General features: G+C 36.3%; 7 protein-coding genes and 2 non-coding genes across 9 annotated transcripts; 2 read left to right on the plus strand and 7 right to left on the minus strand.

Moving 5' to 3' along the window:
* Positions 1-1,868: 1,868 nt before the first annotated feature.
* LOC130495328 (U2 spliceosomal RNA) lies at positions 1,869-2,064 on the minus strand. Its single transcript, XR_008934600.1, has one exon. It is a non-coding gene; the product is annotated as a U2 spliceosomal RNA (small nuclear RNA).
* A 504-nt stretch (positions 2,065-2,568) lies between these two features.
* Positions 2,569-2,649, minus strand: TRNAL-AAG (transfer RNA leucine (anticodon AAG)). Its single transcript has one exon. It is a non-coding gene; the product is annotated as a tRNA-Leu (tRNA).
* A 204-nt stretch (positions 2,650-2,853) lies between these two features.
* LOC108862107 (uncharacterized) lies at positions 2,854-4,950 on the minus strand. The gene is made up of 3 exons (XM_018636141.2): positions 4,719-4,950; positions 4,217-4,501; positions 2,854-3,238 (listed from the first exon to the last, which is right to left on the minus strand). Exons 1-3 carry the CDS (start codon positions 4,734-4,736, stop codon positions 3,191-3,193), a joined length of 351 nt encoding a protein of 116 aa, XP_018491643.1. The 5' UTR covers positions 4,737-4,950; the 3' UTR covers positions 2,854-3,190.
* Positions 4,951-6,220: 1,270 nt separating this feature from the next.
* On the plus strand, positions 6,221-7,904 carry LOC108862104 (probable 20S rRNA accumulation protein 4). The gene is made up of 5 exons (XM_018636137.2): positions 6,221-6,379; positions 6,474-6,652; positions 6,728-7,288; positions 7,365-7,572; positions 7,672-7,904. The coding sequence occupies exons 1-5, from the start codon at positions 6,287-6,289 to the stop codon at positions 7,774-7,776; spliced, it is 1,146 nt and encodes a 381-aa protein (XP_018491639.2). The 5' UTR covers positions 6,221-6,286; the 3' UTR covers positions 7,777-7,904.
* Positions 7,905-8,030: 126 nt separating this feature from the next.
* LOC108862105 (uncharacterized) lies at positions 8,031-8,689 on the plus strand. Its single transcript, XM_018636138.2, has 2 exons — positions 8,031-8,336; positions 8,422-8,689. Exons 1-2 carry the CDS (start codon positions 8,086-8,088, stop codon positions 8,609-8,611), a joined length of 441 nt encoding a protein of 146 aa, XP_018491640.2. The 5' UTR covers positions 8,031-8,085; the 3' UTR covers positions 8,612-8,689.
* On the minus strand, positions 8,609-9,621 carry LOC108862106 (uncharacterized protein At5g64816). Its single transcript, XM_018636139.2, has 2 exons — positions 9,493-9,621; positions 8,609-9,162 (listed from the first exon to the last, which is right to left on the minus strand). Exon 2 carries the CDS (start codon positions 9,141-9,143, stop codon positions 8,754-8,756), a length of 390 nt encoding a protein of 129 aa, XP_018491641.1. The 5' UTR covers positions 9,144-9,162; positions 9,493-9,621; the 3' UTR covers positions 8,609-8,753.
* A 210-nt stretch (positions 9,622-9,831) lies between these two features.
* On the minus strand, positions 9,832-12,026 carry LOC108863580 (small GTPase LIP1). Its single transcript, XM_018638046.2, has 7 exons — positions 11,577-12,026; positions 11,321-11,412; positions 11,095-11,236; positions 10,700-11,004; positions 10,562-10,615; positions 10,336-10,472; positions 9,832-10,252 (listed from the first exon to the last, which is right to left on the minus strand). Exons 1-7 carry the CDS (start codon positions 11,668-11,670, stop codon positions 10,039-10,041), a joined length of 1,038 nt encoding a protein of 345 aa, XP_018493548.2. The 5' UTR covers positions 11,671-12,026; the 3' UTR covers positions 9,832-10,038.
* Positions 12,027-12,409: 383 nt separating this feature from the next.
* LOC108863581 (probable WRKY transcription factor 51) lies at positions 12,410-13,950 on the minus strand. Its single transcript, XM_018638047.2, has 3 exons — positions 13,606-13,950; positions 13,361-13,516; positions 12,410-12,850 (listed from the first exon to the last, which is right to left on the minus strand). The coding sequence occupies exons 1-3, from the start codon at positions 13,848-13,850 to the stop codon at positions 12,631-12,633; spliced, it is 621 nt and encodes a 206-aa protein (XP_018493549.1). The 5' UTR covers positions 13,851-13,950; the 3' UTR covers positions 12,410-12,630.
* A 1,769-nt stretch (positions 13,951-15,719) lies between these two features.
* Positions 15,720-16,399, minus strand: LOC108860201 (CLAVATA3/ESR (CLE)-related protein 21). The gene has a single exon (XM_018634104.2). It carries the CDS (start codon positions 16,234-16,236, stop codon positions 15,919-15,921), a length of 318 nt encoding a protein of 105 aa, XP_018489606.1. The 5' UTR covers positions 16,237-16,399; the 3' UTR covers positions 15,720-15,918.
* Positions 16,400-17,326: the final 927 nt, after the last annotated feature.

Genomic DNA, 17,326 nt, shown 5'->3' on the forward strand with positions numbered 1-17,326 from the left:
CATATATAAAGGCTTTGACTATGCATTTGGTCTCTGCATTGTAACAAATCATGATCTAGACCCTCAAACATATTACCAACTAAATGGAAAAGATATGGAAGGCCAGTTACATTACATGATTGCATCATTATTAAACTATAATTGAAAAAATGGTGGTAACAGCTACTGTACTTTTTTATAAGACCAAGACTCACAAGTCCGGCTAATTAGCTTAAACCAAGGGGGCTAATTATTAAAGACCAACAAACAAAAACTCGAGGACTTTTAAATGCATCGAGAACTTTAGAAGTCTAGCATTTGTTTACAATGCATCGACTTTGAAAGAGCTTTCGAAGACAATGTGTGATGATACCTTTCATCTCTATCGATTGTCCATGCATACAACTTCATTGCTATGGCCCGATGTGTCAGATTTTCACATGCATCGAGGGACCTCCCCTCTATTAGTTTTTCCTCAATCGGAACATTTCCAGAGAGTGGTCCTCCATTCCCTTAACTGCAATATCCTCTTTTTAGCAACTTAGCATTAACTGCCGTAGTTGTCTATTCAAAAGCAGTGGGTAAAATTTCAAGACGATAGGTTCCGCTGAATTTAAAAACATTTTTAAATCAACCAATGTCAATAAAAAAGTACAGAGTATAAACATTTATTTTACTTAATTTTACTTACATTGGTGGTTATTGCCTTTCTATCTACTCTGCCTAATGCTAGGTCTGATAGGCAGGTGGAGGTTATTGCCTTTCTATCTACTCTGGAAATCAGTGACTCTCTTGACTCTCTACATTGGTCTTCTGCAAATGTAACTAAGTCTACTTATTCGATGGGGGAAATCTACAACATACTCAGGCCCTCCCACCCGAAGGTCCTCTGGCACAAGGAGATTTGGTTCTCATGTGGTATTCCAAAACATTGTTTTTTGATTTGGTTGATGGTCCTCAATCGCTGCCCAACAAGGGATAGAATGTTGTCGTGGGGTCTCCAGACTGATCCTCTCTGTCTGTTCTGTAACGATGTTCCTGAATCCATTGAGCACTGTTTCTTTGAGTGCAGATTTACATGGCCAATCTGGAAGGTTATAGCGGAAAAATGCAAGCTCCGACCTACTAGGCGCTGGAATCCCCTCCTGGCCCATCTGACTGCGACAGTAGCATGGAAGCATCAGAAAACCCTCTCCTTACTTGGATGGCAGGCAACACTTACACTTTGTGGACAGAGAGAAATAACCGAATCCATCGATCACAGTTCACTTCTGCGGAAGGGCTTCTTAGGCAGATAAAGCTCTGCATCAAAAATAGAATCTCGAGCCTGAGATTTGATAGGCCTAAGTACTCCTCCGTCTTGTCCCAGCTATGGTTCTCTGGTTAAGATTCCTCTAAATCTAGCCTTGCTTGTCTGATTAGTTTGTTTCTATACTATGTATTTTGTTAAAAGACCACTTGGTCTACTGTGTCTCAACACTGTAAACTCTTATTTCTCCTACTTTTAAATAGTAAATCTTTTTTACATATTTAACACGTCAATAGAATAAAAAATAGACCATTATTTAAAAACAATAACAAACCATTTTTGAGATCTGAAAATTTGATAAATACTTAACTTAGTAAAAGAAAAAATATCTAAATTTTAAACATAATAATAGTACTAATCACCATATTCAATCAATATACCACACAAGTGATGGGCTTTGTAGGATATAGGATCCAATCTCGTCGTCCTACTAAAGGCCCAATTACTCTTTTCGTGTTACAAACATCGCCTTGACCAATATTCCTTCGTAAGAAACATGAATGATAGGTTACAGGCATTTAATTTTATGTTAACCATTGCTTCTTTGAGTTAAAATTACAAAAATTAAACTGCTTGAATGATGGGTTGAGCCAGGCCCGTGCAGTGGTGCAACGCATGGACGACTCATGAAAGCCCAGATAGCAAGCTATCTTAATGGGCTTTCACCCTTAAAAAATTCAATTAATATCGAGCGGGCCGATGACCCACATATCAGATATTAAACTGATAAGAACAGATACTACACTTGATCTTAGCCAAAAGGCCGAGAAAGGTATGAGTTTGAAGAGATACACGGCACTTTATTTATACTTGCTAGACTATGATAACTTCCCTCTAGCTAACCGATGTGGGACAAGAAAACATAGCATAGTTTACTTTAAGACTTTAAGTAACCGCCTACCAGTTATTCCGAAAATAACCTTTCTACATATTTACTTCGTTTGAGTTGGAGCTGGGTTTTATAATTGGAGCTCAGTGAGATATATGTGCACAGAGGAAAATCACAGTGAGTGGGTTTTAGCGAATGCAGACTCTGGGAATCTAAAAAGCACTATATTATTTTTTTCCATCCTTCAATCACTTGATCTTGAGACCAAAAATGGTTATAGTCTGTAAAATCTTGAACAACTTGTGATCTATTATTGGTTTTGTCTGCAAAGCTTTGTATTTCACTTCGATGTCACTGGACCAGTAACAAAAAGAGAGATTTAGATCGATGGCTTCTATGTGGAATCAGTAATAAGATCTGTTTTCATCAAGCAATGAAAAAAAAATGAATATGTTGACAGTGGGATTTGAACCCACGCCCTTTCGGACCAGAACCTTAATCTGGCGCCTTAGACCAACTCGGCCATATCAACTTTGTTGAATGAGCTGCAAGCCCATAATTATTGTAATCGTTTTCGTCAGAAATAGACGAGGCCTGGCCATGTACACTATTCTCAATTTGTGATATTTCTATTTACACAGCCTCCAATTCACATCAAACTAGTTAAAGGTTGCTACTGAGTTTAAGACATGACGAGGATGATTATTAAATACTTCTTAGATGGCAAACGCAATCCTTGAGATAAGCAAACACTAGTATACTCTGCATTACACAATACTGAAAACTTATCAATCTCCAAACAAAACGAAAATTACAACAAAATAGAAAGGAGAGACTTAAAAGTTAAAACTACACTTCAAATTAATACCAAAAACATAGTTAGACATTAGAAGATAACAGTAAACAGCAGACAAACTTGATTAACACTTTACTGCTTCCGCAGAAAAATATAAGTGTAATGGTGTCACACTCTACCATTTCTCATTTCATTTGTGTCTTCATTATTATAAATAATCGAAACATCTGAAGAACATCTCATGGAGATTCCTCATCGTCTCTATTATAAAAGATTTTCAAGCTTTAACGCAGCAGTTGAAGCAGCTGAAGATTCCTCTCCTCGTCTGTTCCAAAGTCATATTTACACGTAAGATTAAGAATGTCTTATTACACAAAAAAAAAAGAAATACTGTTATTTATGTCAGTTCATCAGTTCACATGGTAGGTCACAAGAGTTTAAAATCCACACATTTTCTCATAAAGTATTATGCTTTACTTTGATTGAAAGAAACCATTACAAGAAGTATATATAGTTTATTATTTTGATGTGATTCTCTAACCATATAAACCCACTCAACCAGACCCAATCATGCTCCATATCTAATATAAACTCAAAATCTAATTTGTGAAGTTTGGTTGGGTGCTAATATTATGTGTATATATAAATAGCACTATAGCAGTAAGCAACTTAACTAGACCAAACACTGAGGGACCACGTTCACCCAATTGCTAGAAACAACCATATAATGCTTACAAAGTTAGATTCCATAAGCAAACCAACCCAAGAAGGTAAGGCCCACATCAAAAGAACACACAGCTATAGTCCAAAAACACAATCATCCAATCTTTTTTTCTTGATCCAGTTCATATAGGCACAACACAATTTTTTGAACAAAAAAAAAGACACAACACAATTCAGCCAAAAGCTAGAAGAAAAGTCTGCAATTTTGAAAAAGGGTAAAGTATAACAAACAACGTGTGACCCAACATCTAACCATAAAAAGTCACAAAGCTAGATTCCACAACCTAACCAAATTAAAAACACCTAAACGGTTTGAAGACACAATCAATCGTCCAGATCATATCCACCCACATCATCAACAATTTAAAATGAATGTTAAGATGGGAAGTGTACCCAATCTAAACTTATAAGTTTTGAGCTTTTAAGAATAAGCACATGATCAACTAACTATAATGAACATCAATGGGGGCATAGCTAATACAGAACACACAATCATTTATTCAACTAAGACAAACCCAACATCGAAGAAAATGAATCTTTAAGATAACAACAAAAAAATAGGAAACAAGTAAACTCTTACAGATGGAGAAAGTGGCTGGTGGTGAGAGAATTCAGTGTTGGTTCTGTTGTTGTCGCTATGAACAGTCGTGAGTTTAGGCTTAGTATTACCAACTGAAGTAGGTTGGTTATGAAAAGGGTTAATGAGGTCTTCTTCGTTGCCAAGACTGGCTCGAGAAGGATCTCTCTTGTTCTGTTTCCTCATCTCTCTGATCTTTGTGAAATCCATTGAGTAGTCAGGAATGGTTCCTCCTTTCTGATCCCAGTCTCCAAACTGTGGTACTGATAGCCATGGCGAGTTCTTGTTCTGCCAACAAAAGAAAAACCCTTAAAATCGTCTTTTCTAATTCTCAAAATATTCACAGTTTCTATATATATATAAGAGACTAATTCAAAAACAGGCTGTAAAAAAATTCACTGTGTAAAAGGGAATGATCATGCATCACTTCAACTTAAAATTTTCTTCCCTGTAAAGACAACAAAGAAAAAACAGAAGAAGAAAAAGGGGTTTGAGAGGTTTAAACCTCCTTTGGATCATCCATATGGTCAAGGCTGTAGTGCGAAGAGAGCGCTACTGTATCTCGTTTTCTTGAAAAATATGAAGTTAGGAGCAAGAAGATGGTAATAGAGAGAAATATATAAGGAAGGAGATGCGCAATATTTAATACACCAAAGTTACAGCTAGGTTGGGTGGTACGACTACACTGTTACACAACATGTTATCAATTATTTTATTTGATTTTCTTTCTATATTTTTGTCTATCAGAAAAGGTAAGCATTTGTGAACAAAGCACTAATAATAGTGTCATTCACTGGGACATGCACACGCTTTATCCGCGTCAGCTTTTGCTTTCATCTTGAGCGGTCGTGGTTTTGCTTGTCTAGGCTATTGAATATGGATACGATTTTTGATTTCAGATCTAATCATATGTATCTAGGCTGTTGAATATTGATACGACTTTTAGTTTAAGATCTAATCTTATATACATAAGAAAATTAGAATCAAAACTCGATTATTTTAATTTTCCATTTTGTTATTCCTAGAGAGCTAGTTACTAGTTAGTGAATTATACATGCTCCAATTGAACACAGACAAAAAGAATATCATAACCTATTGACATGAAAGAAAAGCCATAACATATTAACATAGGTAGATAGATGTGTGTTTGCTATTATAAAAATCAAACCTAGCCGACTGTCTATCGTTAATGAAGATGTGCATATAAAGAAAACAAAAGTCTACAGTTAGTTAATAAAAATAAGGACGACTTAGCTTGGTCAGATATAATCATGGAGGCGATTAACATTAGCTAGTTCATCTCTAATGTTATCAGCCAATTGCATGATATATTAATATCTATATAAATTTATAGATGGCGACTGTCTTAAATTTGATTGCATGGTATGTTAATACACAGATTATAAACTGCATTCAGTTTTTTCTACCGATATTTAAAGGAACATAAAAACCTAAAGTTGGTGGCGTATTGACATTCACAGAGCTGCTTACGTGTCTGATGTTGTAGTTCGATTCCTAAGTGGCAGACCGTGACAAGTGTTTTTTGTTTTTTTGTTTCAAGGAGTTATATGAACCACACAGAGGTAAATTTTGGTAGTGTTCTCTTCAACCATCTCTTCTCCCGCAGCCACAAAATATTGTTTTCTTTGTTGTCTTTTATCCTTATTTCATCTTAAATTATTGACTTTTAAAGAACAAAGAAAGTTAAAAAAACAAAAAAAATTATAGTCAACAAGCATGAAATGATCTTATATATTGTGGTAATTTGAATGTATATGTAGAGTAGTTTTAGAAATTAAGTTTTTAATGGACTAGATGTTGATATCTTCATTGCCTAGTAGTGGCATGAATCAAGTTTCTGTTTGGACCGAACCGCCAAATGTGTCAAATAAATATGTCGAAACCATCAACTCAATCAAAACCAACCGGTTCAATTAACAGTGGCTCAATTCAATTTAAACCAATTGGTTCAATCGAAACCGGTTCTCTGATAAACCCTAACTGGTTTTATTCTCTCCATCTCTCGAAGAGATCTCTCTGTTCTTCTGCTTTGGTCGGAGAAGTGTTATCACCATGGTCGGAATTCTCCTGGGTTTGCCTGGACAGTGGGCAGAAGATGAGCTCGAGTCTTCTGATCACTACACAACTAAAATCGGAGGTCTTCCGGTAAACACTCATTCTCGTTCATCACTCTTTTTTTTTTCCACAGATAAAGTTCAGATTTTTCTTTCTGAGTTTTTGATCATAAGTTTGCGTATAGGATTGGCCGCCATTACCAGATGATGTAATGAGAGCAGAGCTACTCAATTGTACTTCATGTGGAAGTAAACTCTCTCTCGTAGCTCAGGTTTACGCCCCAATCTCAACTGAAAACTCGGAACGTACTCTCTATATATTCGGTTGCTTGATGATGCCTAAATGTGGAGCTTCTGAACAAAGGTCTTGTCTTTTTCTAATTATTACTCTCTGATTATATAATTAAAGGTCTGAAATTTGTTCTGGTCTTGGTTTCAGCTGGAGAGCTTTAAGCGTTCAGAAAGCTGTAAAGGAGAAAGAATCTATTGAAACAGAGGATCTTCCTGTTGCTTCACCTAAGGATACACCTTCTAAACCTCATTGGCTAGACGATGGTGATGATGATGATGATGAAGATTTTGATTTTGAGAGTTTAGCTAAAGCCATTGCGGAAGCTGCTACCACCGTTGCATCCAACTCTAAGAAACCTAAGAGCAAACCAAGCGGCAGTACTAGCACAGGGACTAAAGCAAAGCCTTCGCCTTTGAAATCTGAAACAAGAGTTGTGGATCAGGTTAAAGTCGAGACTGGCGCGGTTCTTCCCTGCTTCTACATTTATACAAAGGAGGAGAAAGTCTCAATAAAAGATGTGGATCGTGTCTCCGTGAGTTATTCGTCTATGTCCATTAAGGATAAAGAAACCAGCGAGAAGAAGGACGAGAGTGAAGCTGAAGAAGCTTGGGAGGATGAGAAGTATGAATATGACAAAGCCTTGAATGCAGATAGGACTTACCTTAAGTTCCAAAAACGACTAGATGCAAACTCTGAGCAATGTTTCAGGTAATCATGGCTCGGCTCGTATCTTTAACTGAATGGTTTTGAGCTTTGGTTCTGATTGTGTCTCTCTCATGGTCAGGTACTCATATGGAGGTAAACCATTACTGGCCACGGAAGACCTGAAGTCTCCTGAGAAGTGCAGGCGCTGCGACTCTCCGATGGTGTTTGAGATGCAACTCATGTCTCCTTTGATTTATTTTCTGCATGAGGCTGTTGTTGATGAAGGGCTCAAGCAGTCATTGGATAACTGGGACTGGATGACACTTATTGTCTACACTTGTTCCAAGGTACATATTATTCTTGTGGGATCTTCTCATATTATTCCATTGAGTTAACTAAACGTCTTCGAGAACATAGTTTCTAAATCACTTGGGCTCTGTTTGTAGAGCTGTGCAACGTCTGTGACTGGGGATTGGATTGTTGCTGAGGGGTGTATAGCAGTACAGAAAGAGAAGCCAATGAATCTTGATCATGCTAGTTTCTTCAAATGAAGTGATGCTTTGATTGGCTGAGAAGATGTGGTTGTGTGTTTTTCTTTGTTTAAACATATACGAGACAAAAACGAATCTTTTTTTTTCTGTGTAATGACTAATTAATATTGGATTGTTTTCGATTAAAACTCTCTCTAAAAGTCAATGTAAGTGTGACGCAAGAACCGTTCAAACCAAAAAGCATGATCTGCTTCTATTGATGCGAGAAACATGGTGTCATGGTGTCAACTTTCTTCTCTTCTATCAATTTCCTTTTGGTCCCTTTTCTTGATTTCTCTGAAGCTGTCTTAACTAATTAAATATCTAGTCATGAATGAATCAAGAAGAATCAGATTCAGCTTCTTCTTCTTCTTCATCATCATCTTCCTGATCTCTGGAGGTCTTTTACCGGTAGCTGCAGAAGAACCAGAAAATGATGGTATGGCCAAGAAAGAAGAGAATCCATCACTTGTGAAGATCATATATGGGATCTTTGGCAAGAAATTTCCTCCGAGTTCTTGGGAATTGATTCGAGGAGCAATGCAGAAGATCCAAATGACGCTTTACCCTCCAAATCTAGAGTAAACAAACAAGCAATTCATACATACACTTTGATCTTTACTTTTTCTCCACAATCCAATATTTTAATCTCATGTGTTGTGACAGTTTCAGAAGCAACAGTGAGAAAGAAGGAGAGGATAAAGGAGAGAGAGTGAAAGAGGCGGCGACAAGGAGCCTTGAAGTAAGCAAAGAAGCAATTGAAGAATCAGCAAAACTAGCAGGAGGCGTTGTAGGAGAAGTAGTTCACAAAACAGCTGAGAAAGTTACCAAACAAAACTCACACGATGAAATGTAAATGTAAAATCCACCAAAGATTTGCTTATAATGTTTGTTATTCAACTTACAAAAATATTTCAGATTCAAAAGGAACCAATCATAAGCGTTCAGACTCAAACTTAAAACAACACAAAAGGGAGATTTAAAACTCTTAAAACATATCAAGAAGAGCGAGAAGAAGAAGAAGAAGAGAGCTTGAGACACTCACTCTGACACCTCCTAAGACAAATGTCATTCCAGTTAGCAACTTGATGCTGGTTAACGCAGACGGTTCGAGCACAAGCATCGGAGCAAGCGTCGAGCTCAGACACGCCGCAGACGGTAACACAAGTGTCTGGAATGGGATCTTTGGAGAAAGCTCCTACTTTTTTCAGCATTCTTTTTGAAGTGCAGACTCTCTCGCAGACAAAGATGTCATCAGAGCTCTTCTCTCTTCCTCGAGCACTCTTGATCCTCTCTTCTTCCCCGCGCCTCTTCTTTATCCTCAACGCTTGGCCTCCGATTAGCGCAGGGACTGCTGCTGCCAACAGTGGCCACCACACTTCCACCATTTTTTTCTTGTGAAAAAGACTTCAAAATACATCACAGAAACGAGTCAAGAACACAAGCTAAAGAAAAGTTTTTCACTTTATAATCTGAACAATTCAAAAATTCAATTTTTTCAATATGAACAATTCCGAAAAACTGAAAACAATAAAAAGAACGAAATCGAATAAACCGAGAACGAGCTAATGATACAGAACAAGAGATTTAATAAGTCAATTCCAAGGGTTTAGGGTTTTTGCACACGTAAATAGAGACATAAATTAGGGGTTTTTCAGCTGATTTTGGCAACCCAGAAGGCTCTAAGAGAAGAAGATTCAATTAAAAGTGTAATTCTTAGGGCACACAGTGACATACCTTTGCTGTTTTTTCCTCGCGAGTCGTGACCCTCGGTGGTGTTAGGAACAGCTTGTCCGTAACTCTCTTGTAGTTCTCTCTCTCTACTGACTACTCTATCTATCTCTGTTAAAATGTACGAGTGAATTTTCCTTTTTATATTTACCAAAAAAGCTGTGAATTAATCAAACATTTTCTTTGTAAATAATAAATAAACAAAAACAGACTGTAAATCCAACTTACATTTAATTATTTATCAACAATTTTTTTTTTTTTGAACAATTATTTATCAACAAACAATATTACAAATTCAGTCACAGCTTTTCTTAGTCTGTTTCAGACAATAATACATGATAACCGAAAGATAAAACTGTCACATAATTTGCTACTAAGAACAATCAAAAGAGGGTTTCGGTTACACGCATATTCACTTTACCACTTTTACAACCCGAAAGACAAAGAAACCATTTGGAAGGAACAATCAAAAAACGAATAATAGATACCAAAAAGTAACACAGAGCTTCATTAAGTTTTCTTGCAAGCGATAAAAGAGATGATTTCGATTTTTCAAACGTTAATATCCATTCGCTTAGATCTACCACTGCCATTGTTGCTTGTCTCTTGTACACTAGAAAGTGAAAATCTCGGTATAGCGTAGTTATCAGGAGTGGAAACCGGCTGCTGCGGATACAGCGTAGGAGGCGGTGTTAGGTTGCGTTGTGCTGGAAGTGGCGGTAACGTGTTGTTGTTGTTGTTGTACTTGTAAGGATCTCCATGAAAACTGTAACCAACCAACCGTTAAAACATTCAAACGCAACTTTTTTTTTCAAAGATCTTTGCCTTTTTTAGCGTTGTTGTGGTTACCTTGTTCGCTTGTAGAATTGGTCATCGTCGCTTGTGATCTCGTCGTCTAAACGTTGGGATGATGAGGTTCGATGCGGCGAAATAGACCACGGTGAAGCTGCTGGTTGTTCGTCTGAGAAGTATCTTCTTCTTATCAACTGTTAAAAACACCACACAAAAAAAATGGTTTTATCAGTTTAGAAAAATGTAAAACCACAAAGAAAGGTGTGTGTTTAATGACACTAACCATCCTGAAAAACTTGTTGAAAGCTTCCTTATCGTATCTGGTTTCTTTAGCGGCCTGTGCCAAAACCCACGCACCAGATCATATAAGTTAAAAAAAAAGGCAAAACACTAGTGATTTAGTCTACAGATGGTTACTCACCGCTATGAGACCGCCATTACCAGGAAAGCTTTCAAAGAGAGGAAGTTCTTCACTTGAGGAAAGCAGACCTTGCTTCTCAACCCAATGACGAGCTGCATCGACAAGGTTCCCACTGCTTCCTTTTGTACCTTCTTTCGCAGCAATATCTGCTTTGTTTCCAACAACGATGAAGGGAACAGGAAGACCACCAGGACCTCCAGAGGGAAGAGGAGCTGAGAAAGTTCCAGTGGCTGCAACCTCAGAGGCCCATTTCTGCAGGCTTGTTTTTGTTCTTCTCTGAGAGAGATCATGAACAAATATGACTCCTGCAAATAAGTAATTTACTCGCTTCAAGAAATTGCTTCAAGACACAATAAAGATGAAAAATACATAAGTTGGACGGACTTAGGAGAGACCATTGATTTGTGAGTAGAAGAGAGAGCGGCAATCTTTGTATCTCTCATGCCCTGAAACATCCCAGAGCTCAACAAAGAAATCTCTCTCTGCGTCCCCTTGAATGCTACTCGAAGAACTAGCTGGACTCCCGTAAGTTATATGCTACACAACAGGATAGTATGAGAAGAAAAAAAAAACAAAACTTGAGCTCCCTAAAGCAAAATATGAGAGACGGATTAAAGTTACCTTGACACCAACAGTGCATCCAATCGTTTGAGATGGGCGATGATTAGAAGAACCTTTGTTAATCAGGTGTACAAGTGATGTTTTTCCAACACCTTAACCCAAAGAAAAATTGAGATTCAATCAACTCAAATGATGCAGAGTATCAGTAATTAACATGAGCCCATGACTCATCAAACACGTTAAGTAACACTCTCTAATGACCATTACTCCTAACCACAATGATCAGATCAATCTGAAACATCCTAAATCTATTTACCTGAATCACCAACGACCAAGACTCGAACTTGGCCACATAATGGAGCTAAGATCTGCTCTTTGCTCTCCCTTTCACGTTCCCTCCAAAACTTCATTTTTTTTTAATTATTTTTGCTTATACACCAACACTCATAGCACACACCAAGAACAATCAATCTGGATGCTGATTCTTTTCACACCTTCCTCGCTAGATAAATCAATACCAGAGGAGGTTACCGATATCGATCGAGAGAAAGCAGCGTGGGGGATCTGCGATTACGACAAACGGAATCCAAATTTGTTTACACAGATCTTCTCTCCCACCGTGATCCAATGAAGTAGGGTTCGTTCGTTCCTTCGTCTTCCTCCACGAATGAATCTGGATCGAGATCAGAGATTCTCCCTTCGTAATTACTAAAAGGCAGTGTTTCAGATTTGGGCGGAAGAACTAACGAAACGACTTCCCTTCCTGCGTTTAGCTGTTTTATGCCCAAAAAACGGATCATAAATCAAACCGATCAATCTAAACCCGCTATAAACCGGATTCAACTTAACCGGGATAGTAATATTTTTTTGTTAACCGGAAAAGCTACCGCTGACTTGGAGATGGGCTTTTTCATTGTATACAAGTATACAACTATATATGCCTTAGTTTTTTTTGGACATTTCAAAGATACATAATAGAACATGAAAACTCTAGTGATGATCGAATTTAATATCGTGTACCCACACAAGTGGTTTCTTCTTTCACTCTCATTACAAGAAGAGACAACTTAATTCTAACTTCTCACATGATACTAAACACACATATATATGTACTTGGTCTGATTTGTATTAGTTAATAACATCCAGGGAAAAAGAAACATTCGATACATTTTATATAACTAAGCACAACACTGCATATAGTGAATTATATATACATTGATATTTTAATATCTAGATAAACTACAAAAGGTTTCATGACCATTTACATTATCAATACAGTTATAAGCAGAAATAACTAATTTCTTTTTTATTATTACACAAGGCAATAATACATTGAGATTATGATGATGGTAGGTATCTAATATATAATCTCAATATGGAGGAGATATTTGTTGGATAGCTTGAAGAAGAGAGTGTTGGTTCCAATTGTCATGATCATGTGACAAAACCATGTCACTGTAATAGACATGTGACGGACTCTCGTGGTTATGCACTCCTTCATAGGTTGTAATCACATAAGCTGCATCTTCACCATCTCTCTCTACTCTCTTCTTCACCGTGCAACCTTCATTTGAGCATTTGTAGTAATTCCTACCATACATATATAAGTCCACCTTCATTAGTTTTATTTACTTTAATAAATTTCCCACCGATAATAAACTCTATAGCCGAGACTGATCTCTAAAATGTGTTTTCAAGACACATGTGAGCGATTGTTTTGTTTCTTCTATGAGTCGAAATAAGAGATATATGATGAATGATTGTCAGCTATGGATTAGTCCTCTACTCAATCAGAAAGTTATGAATATATATAATCAAAACAAAAAACATACACGAGGATGCATGTGATATATGTATTCTAATATATACTAGTGGGTTGGTACTAATACGGGACCATTAAACAGTATTCAGATCACTATATGATCTAGTTATATAATTAGTGGAATATATTCTAGTATACCAATAGAATTACAAGATGATGATAGAAAATGCCCAAGCAACCGTATGATAACTTTTTAATAAACAACTACTTAAGATATTATCAATCAATAAATAAAATGAAATGGGTTATTCAACGTTTTAATCAATTGATTATATTACCTCTTGTTTGTGTTGTTCTTCACAGATTTCTTCCCATACTTCCTCCATTTATAACCATCGTCCATCACATCAATCTTTGATCTCGTTCTAAATGCAACTCTACGACCCGTCTCCTTCGTCTCACCGTCTTTACTTCCTCTACTTTTGCAATCGAAACTATCCAAAAATAAATCATTATTTTCAATATAATTAATATAAAGTTTTGGCTAAGAAGAATCTAGCCAGCAACTATAACTAATACTCACCTAGATTCCCTTTTACTTAACGTCGTTGTTATTCCGCTGCCGGATCCACCGCTTTCGCCGGTAAATGTCTCCGACGAAACGATGCTTATCGGAGATGAAGTTTCCTCCTGGATGAATCCACTGTTGCCTCCTTCACCAGCATCGAAAATCAAATCGGTGAAATCGAAATTATCCATGAAAGGATTAATAAAGTTTTCATCGGAAAAGAACGGGAAATTAGGGCTAGGGTTTTGAGAAATATTCATTTTTCTTCTTTTTTTTCAAATACAGAAGAAAAAATATTGAAAAAGAAAGAGAGAGAGATCTTAGAGCATAGTAGAGCAAGTGAAGAAGGGGAGACAAAGGGATGAATGGTCATTTATTTATATGAATGTATATATTTTTTTTTGAACAATTTATATGAATATATTTATGTACGAATCTTTTAAAAAAAAAGTTATATAGAAAGATAATTAAGTAAGAGATAAGATTAATAAACATTTACTAATGACAAGCAATTTCAGGGTAGATACTAGGAAGGTGCTTCAAGGCCACGTGTGGAAAGAAGAGAACAATGGCGTCACCATAATGACGTAAGGAGCGACGGCAGGGTGGTGAAAAGTGAGCTTCCACTTAAAGTAATGAGTTTTGCTTCTAGAGTTGCTATCGCCTACGTTACGGTCCACGCTAACGTTAGTGCTCGCTAACGTGAGAATTTTGGTTTTCAGATCGACGGATGAAAATGCAAGTTGTATGTTTGCTTCTGCTGCGTCTGAAACAGACAGGAGTTTCTGTACTTTACAGTGCACACCAAGACAATAAGATTTGACTTATTGGAGTCTTGAAAATGTTATTATACTTTCATAGATATTGTGATAAACTTTATCGATTTGTTTGGCCTAACTTTCGTTAAAGCGATTATGAAACAAAGGCTATCGTATCTAATCTAATGCAGATGTTAAAAAAGATGCATATATTTGGTCAAGCATAACGCATCGATATGTTTTTAAAATACTTATAAATCAAATCTACTCCAGTTTTGATTGGAAGCATACATCTAATTACGTCATTTTTTCTTGTTATCGACAAAAGAAGTATATCTTTTTAGTATTTATTTTGTTTAATTTCTAGCTCATAGCACTGACCCACGTTTACATGAACAAAATTTCAAAGTCTATTCCTAAGTCAACTATCCAAAGTGGTCTTTTAATCTTGTCTTGAAGGTAGGACGAAATTTCCTCGTGCCAATGTTGATTGTGTTTGTCACCACAACGATCCAAAGTGGTCTTTGTTGTGTTAGAAGTTCAAAAATGAATTAACAGAGAGGAAAGAACAGAAACATGTATGTAGCTTTGTTATGAGAAAATACGTGCGAGGTATATAAATTCGACCTGTTTGAGTTAGTTAGTATTACATGGTAATGGTTAGAACTTTGAAATCAGATGGTGTTTTCTTTAACTCTGAAATCAGATGGTTGAAAATATGATTAATGTCAGTTTAAGTAGAAGAAGAAACCTATAATATAAACTGGAAGACTGAAACAGATGGGGCGGCTGGTCAAAGGTGAACACATACGCCAGTGTGGGGTTTAAGTCTAGAGAAACCATTTTGTGGAGGTAAGTCTATAATTAAAAAAGTTTACTTATGTACCACTGTATCTTTTTATGAATTGCTTTGAAAGTGATGGAGATATATATTAATGAACGCCTACCACCTATCAGAAAATAAATAAATGCATCCTTCTGTATGCTACTTTATTATAAAACTGATATTGATATTCGTTGAATTCCAATCATGAAAAAAGTTTAAAGTCCAACTTTTATTGAACTAGCTTTGTAGAACTCAGGAATAAAATTTATACATCCCAATAAAACAGGGTCTGAGTTAATCTATTTGACAACTTTGTTGGTCAACAAAAACTTCTGAACCTTGTATCCATGATTATTTTCGGTGGAATCGAAGGCAGGTTAATTAATTTCTGCATTTGTTATTCGAACTCGGGATCTTGAAGACTTTTTACTTATCGGCCGAGCAACTATATTTACATTTCATACAATAATAGACATTTGAGGTTTTAAACACCAATACGCTACCTGACAGTCACATATATTAGTTTTTTTTTTTTTTTGTCATCACACATATATTAGTTTTTCCAGCCCAACCTAAAAAGTTTCTCGATACAATATCAATCCAGCGAGAGGAATGAAACTCTAGCAGAAAATATGTTACTTGAAAACAAATATTAAGCTCAAAATCAAAACTAATATATATAAATATTTAATGGACTAATTATGAAGTCGAAGTATGTTTTGCATCTCTCATTAACTGATTAACCTACCTGTTGTGCAGGGGGTTTGGACCTGCCGGGATGATCCGCTTCTCTTCTTCTTCTTCTTCGTTGCCGTCTATCTTTCTCCGAACTTTAGATGATCTTCCTCTGAATTTATTAAACGTTGACATCTCCGTGATCACAAACTCATGATGATTCTTGACTCGGACAACGCTTAAATTCTGCTTTCTTGCTGAAGTGATGAATTTTCCAGCTTGAATCGAACTTGAACGCGACAAAATGATTAAAACCAAGATTGTAAAGATAATCACAATGATGACAACATCTCGCTTCATTGCATACCGTGAAGAAAATAATACCATATTTAAAAATGAGAAGAAACTTGAATATGTCTCTCGAAATCTTGATTACTCTTCTTCCTTTTTTTGGGTCAAAATTACTCTTCCTCCTTCTTCCTCTTCTTCTCTCTATTATCTTCAACAGTTAAGACCTAAGAGAATTAAAGAGGAACAAAGGAGAGAAGAAATAGAATGGGTCAGCAGCAGCATTCATTACGTTAGTTATTGCAGTGATATGACTACACAATTATCTATTTTTAATCAAACTACACAATTATCTAAACTTATCATTTCTTAGAAGAAAATTTATGTGTATATTAACAAATTAGAAATGATAATCGACCGATCCTAGTTCTGTTTTCATGTATTCTGATCAGCGTGTTCTACTTCTACGTACGCAATCGCTTCCAACTATTTGGCTTTACAAACCCCAAAATTCTCAGTCACATCTACGTACTACTTTATCTAGTCTCTAGATTAATAACAAAGTTAAGAAAAATATATAAGATGTATAATTTAATTTAATTCATTTTTTGCTTGAAGTTATTATGTAAACATGTGTATTTTTCATATTGCTAATAGGGGGAAGTTAAAATAATATACATAAATTGATAAATACAGTATAACAAAAAAATGAAACACCGGGGCATATATACACATCCCCCTTTCGAATAGCATTTAGTACTCTCAACGACCCGCATTTATCGTCATGTCCATGTCTTTCCATTTGGACAAGGCCGGCAAAATATTTCTAGACATAATCCTGTTGGTGTAAAAATAAAAATAAAATCTATTTAATTTGATGAGAAAATTAGTAGACAAAATTTAACGGTTTGATCCCCTTTGGAAATTCTGAAAGTGTCATAATTTGGAATCCAACCTTGAAACAACACGTAACCCTTGATAAGCCTTTTGGGATACGATCCCATCGGTGATGAATACAAAGTGTTGTGCATGTCAATATGGAATAAAGGTGAAAACGCTCAGATTTTTACACCGGGACCTCGAGAATCATGGAGAACGTTAGTCCAAGACAGCCCTAGCCATGTTAAGTTCTGCAAGGCAATTTGGAGATGCATCAACGGAGTTGTGTACTATTTAGCGGCTGATGACA

The sequence above is a fragment of the Raphanus sativus genome, chromosome 5 (genome assembly GCF_000801105.2).
Source record: "Raphanus sativus cultivar WK10039 chromosome 5, ASM80110v3, whole genome shotgun sequence".
Lineage (NCBI taxonomy): Eukaryota > Viridiplantae > Streptophyta > Magnoliopsida > Brassicales > Brassicaceae > Raphanus > Raphanus sativus.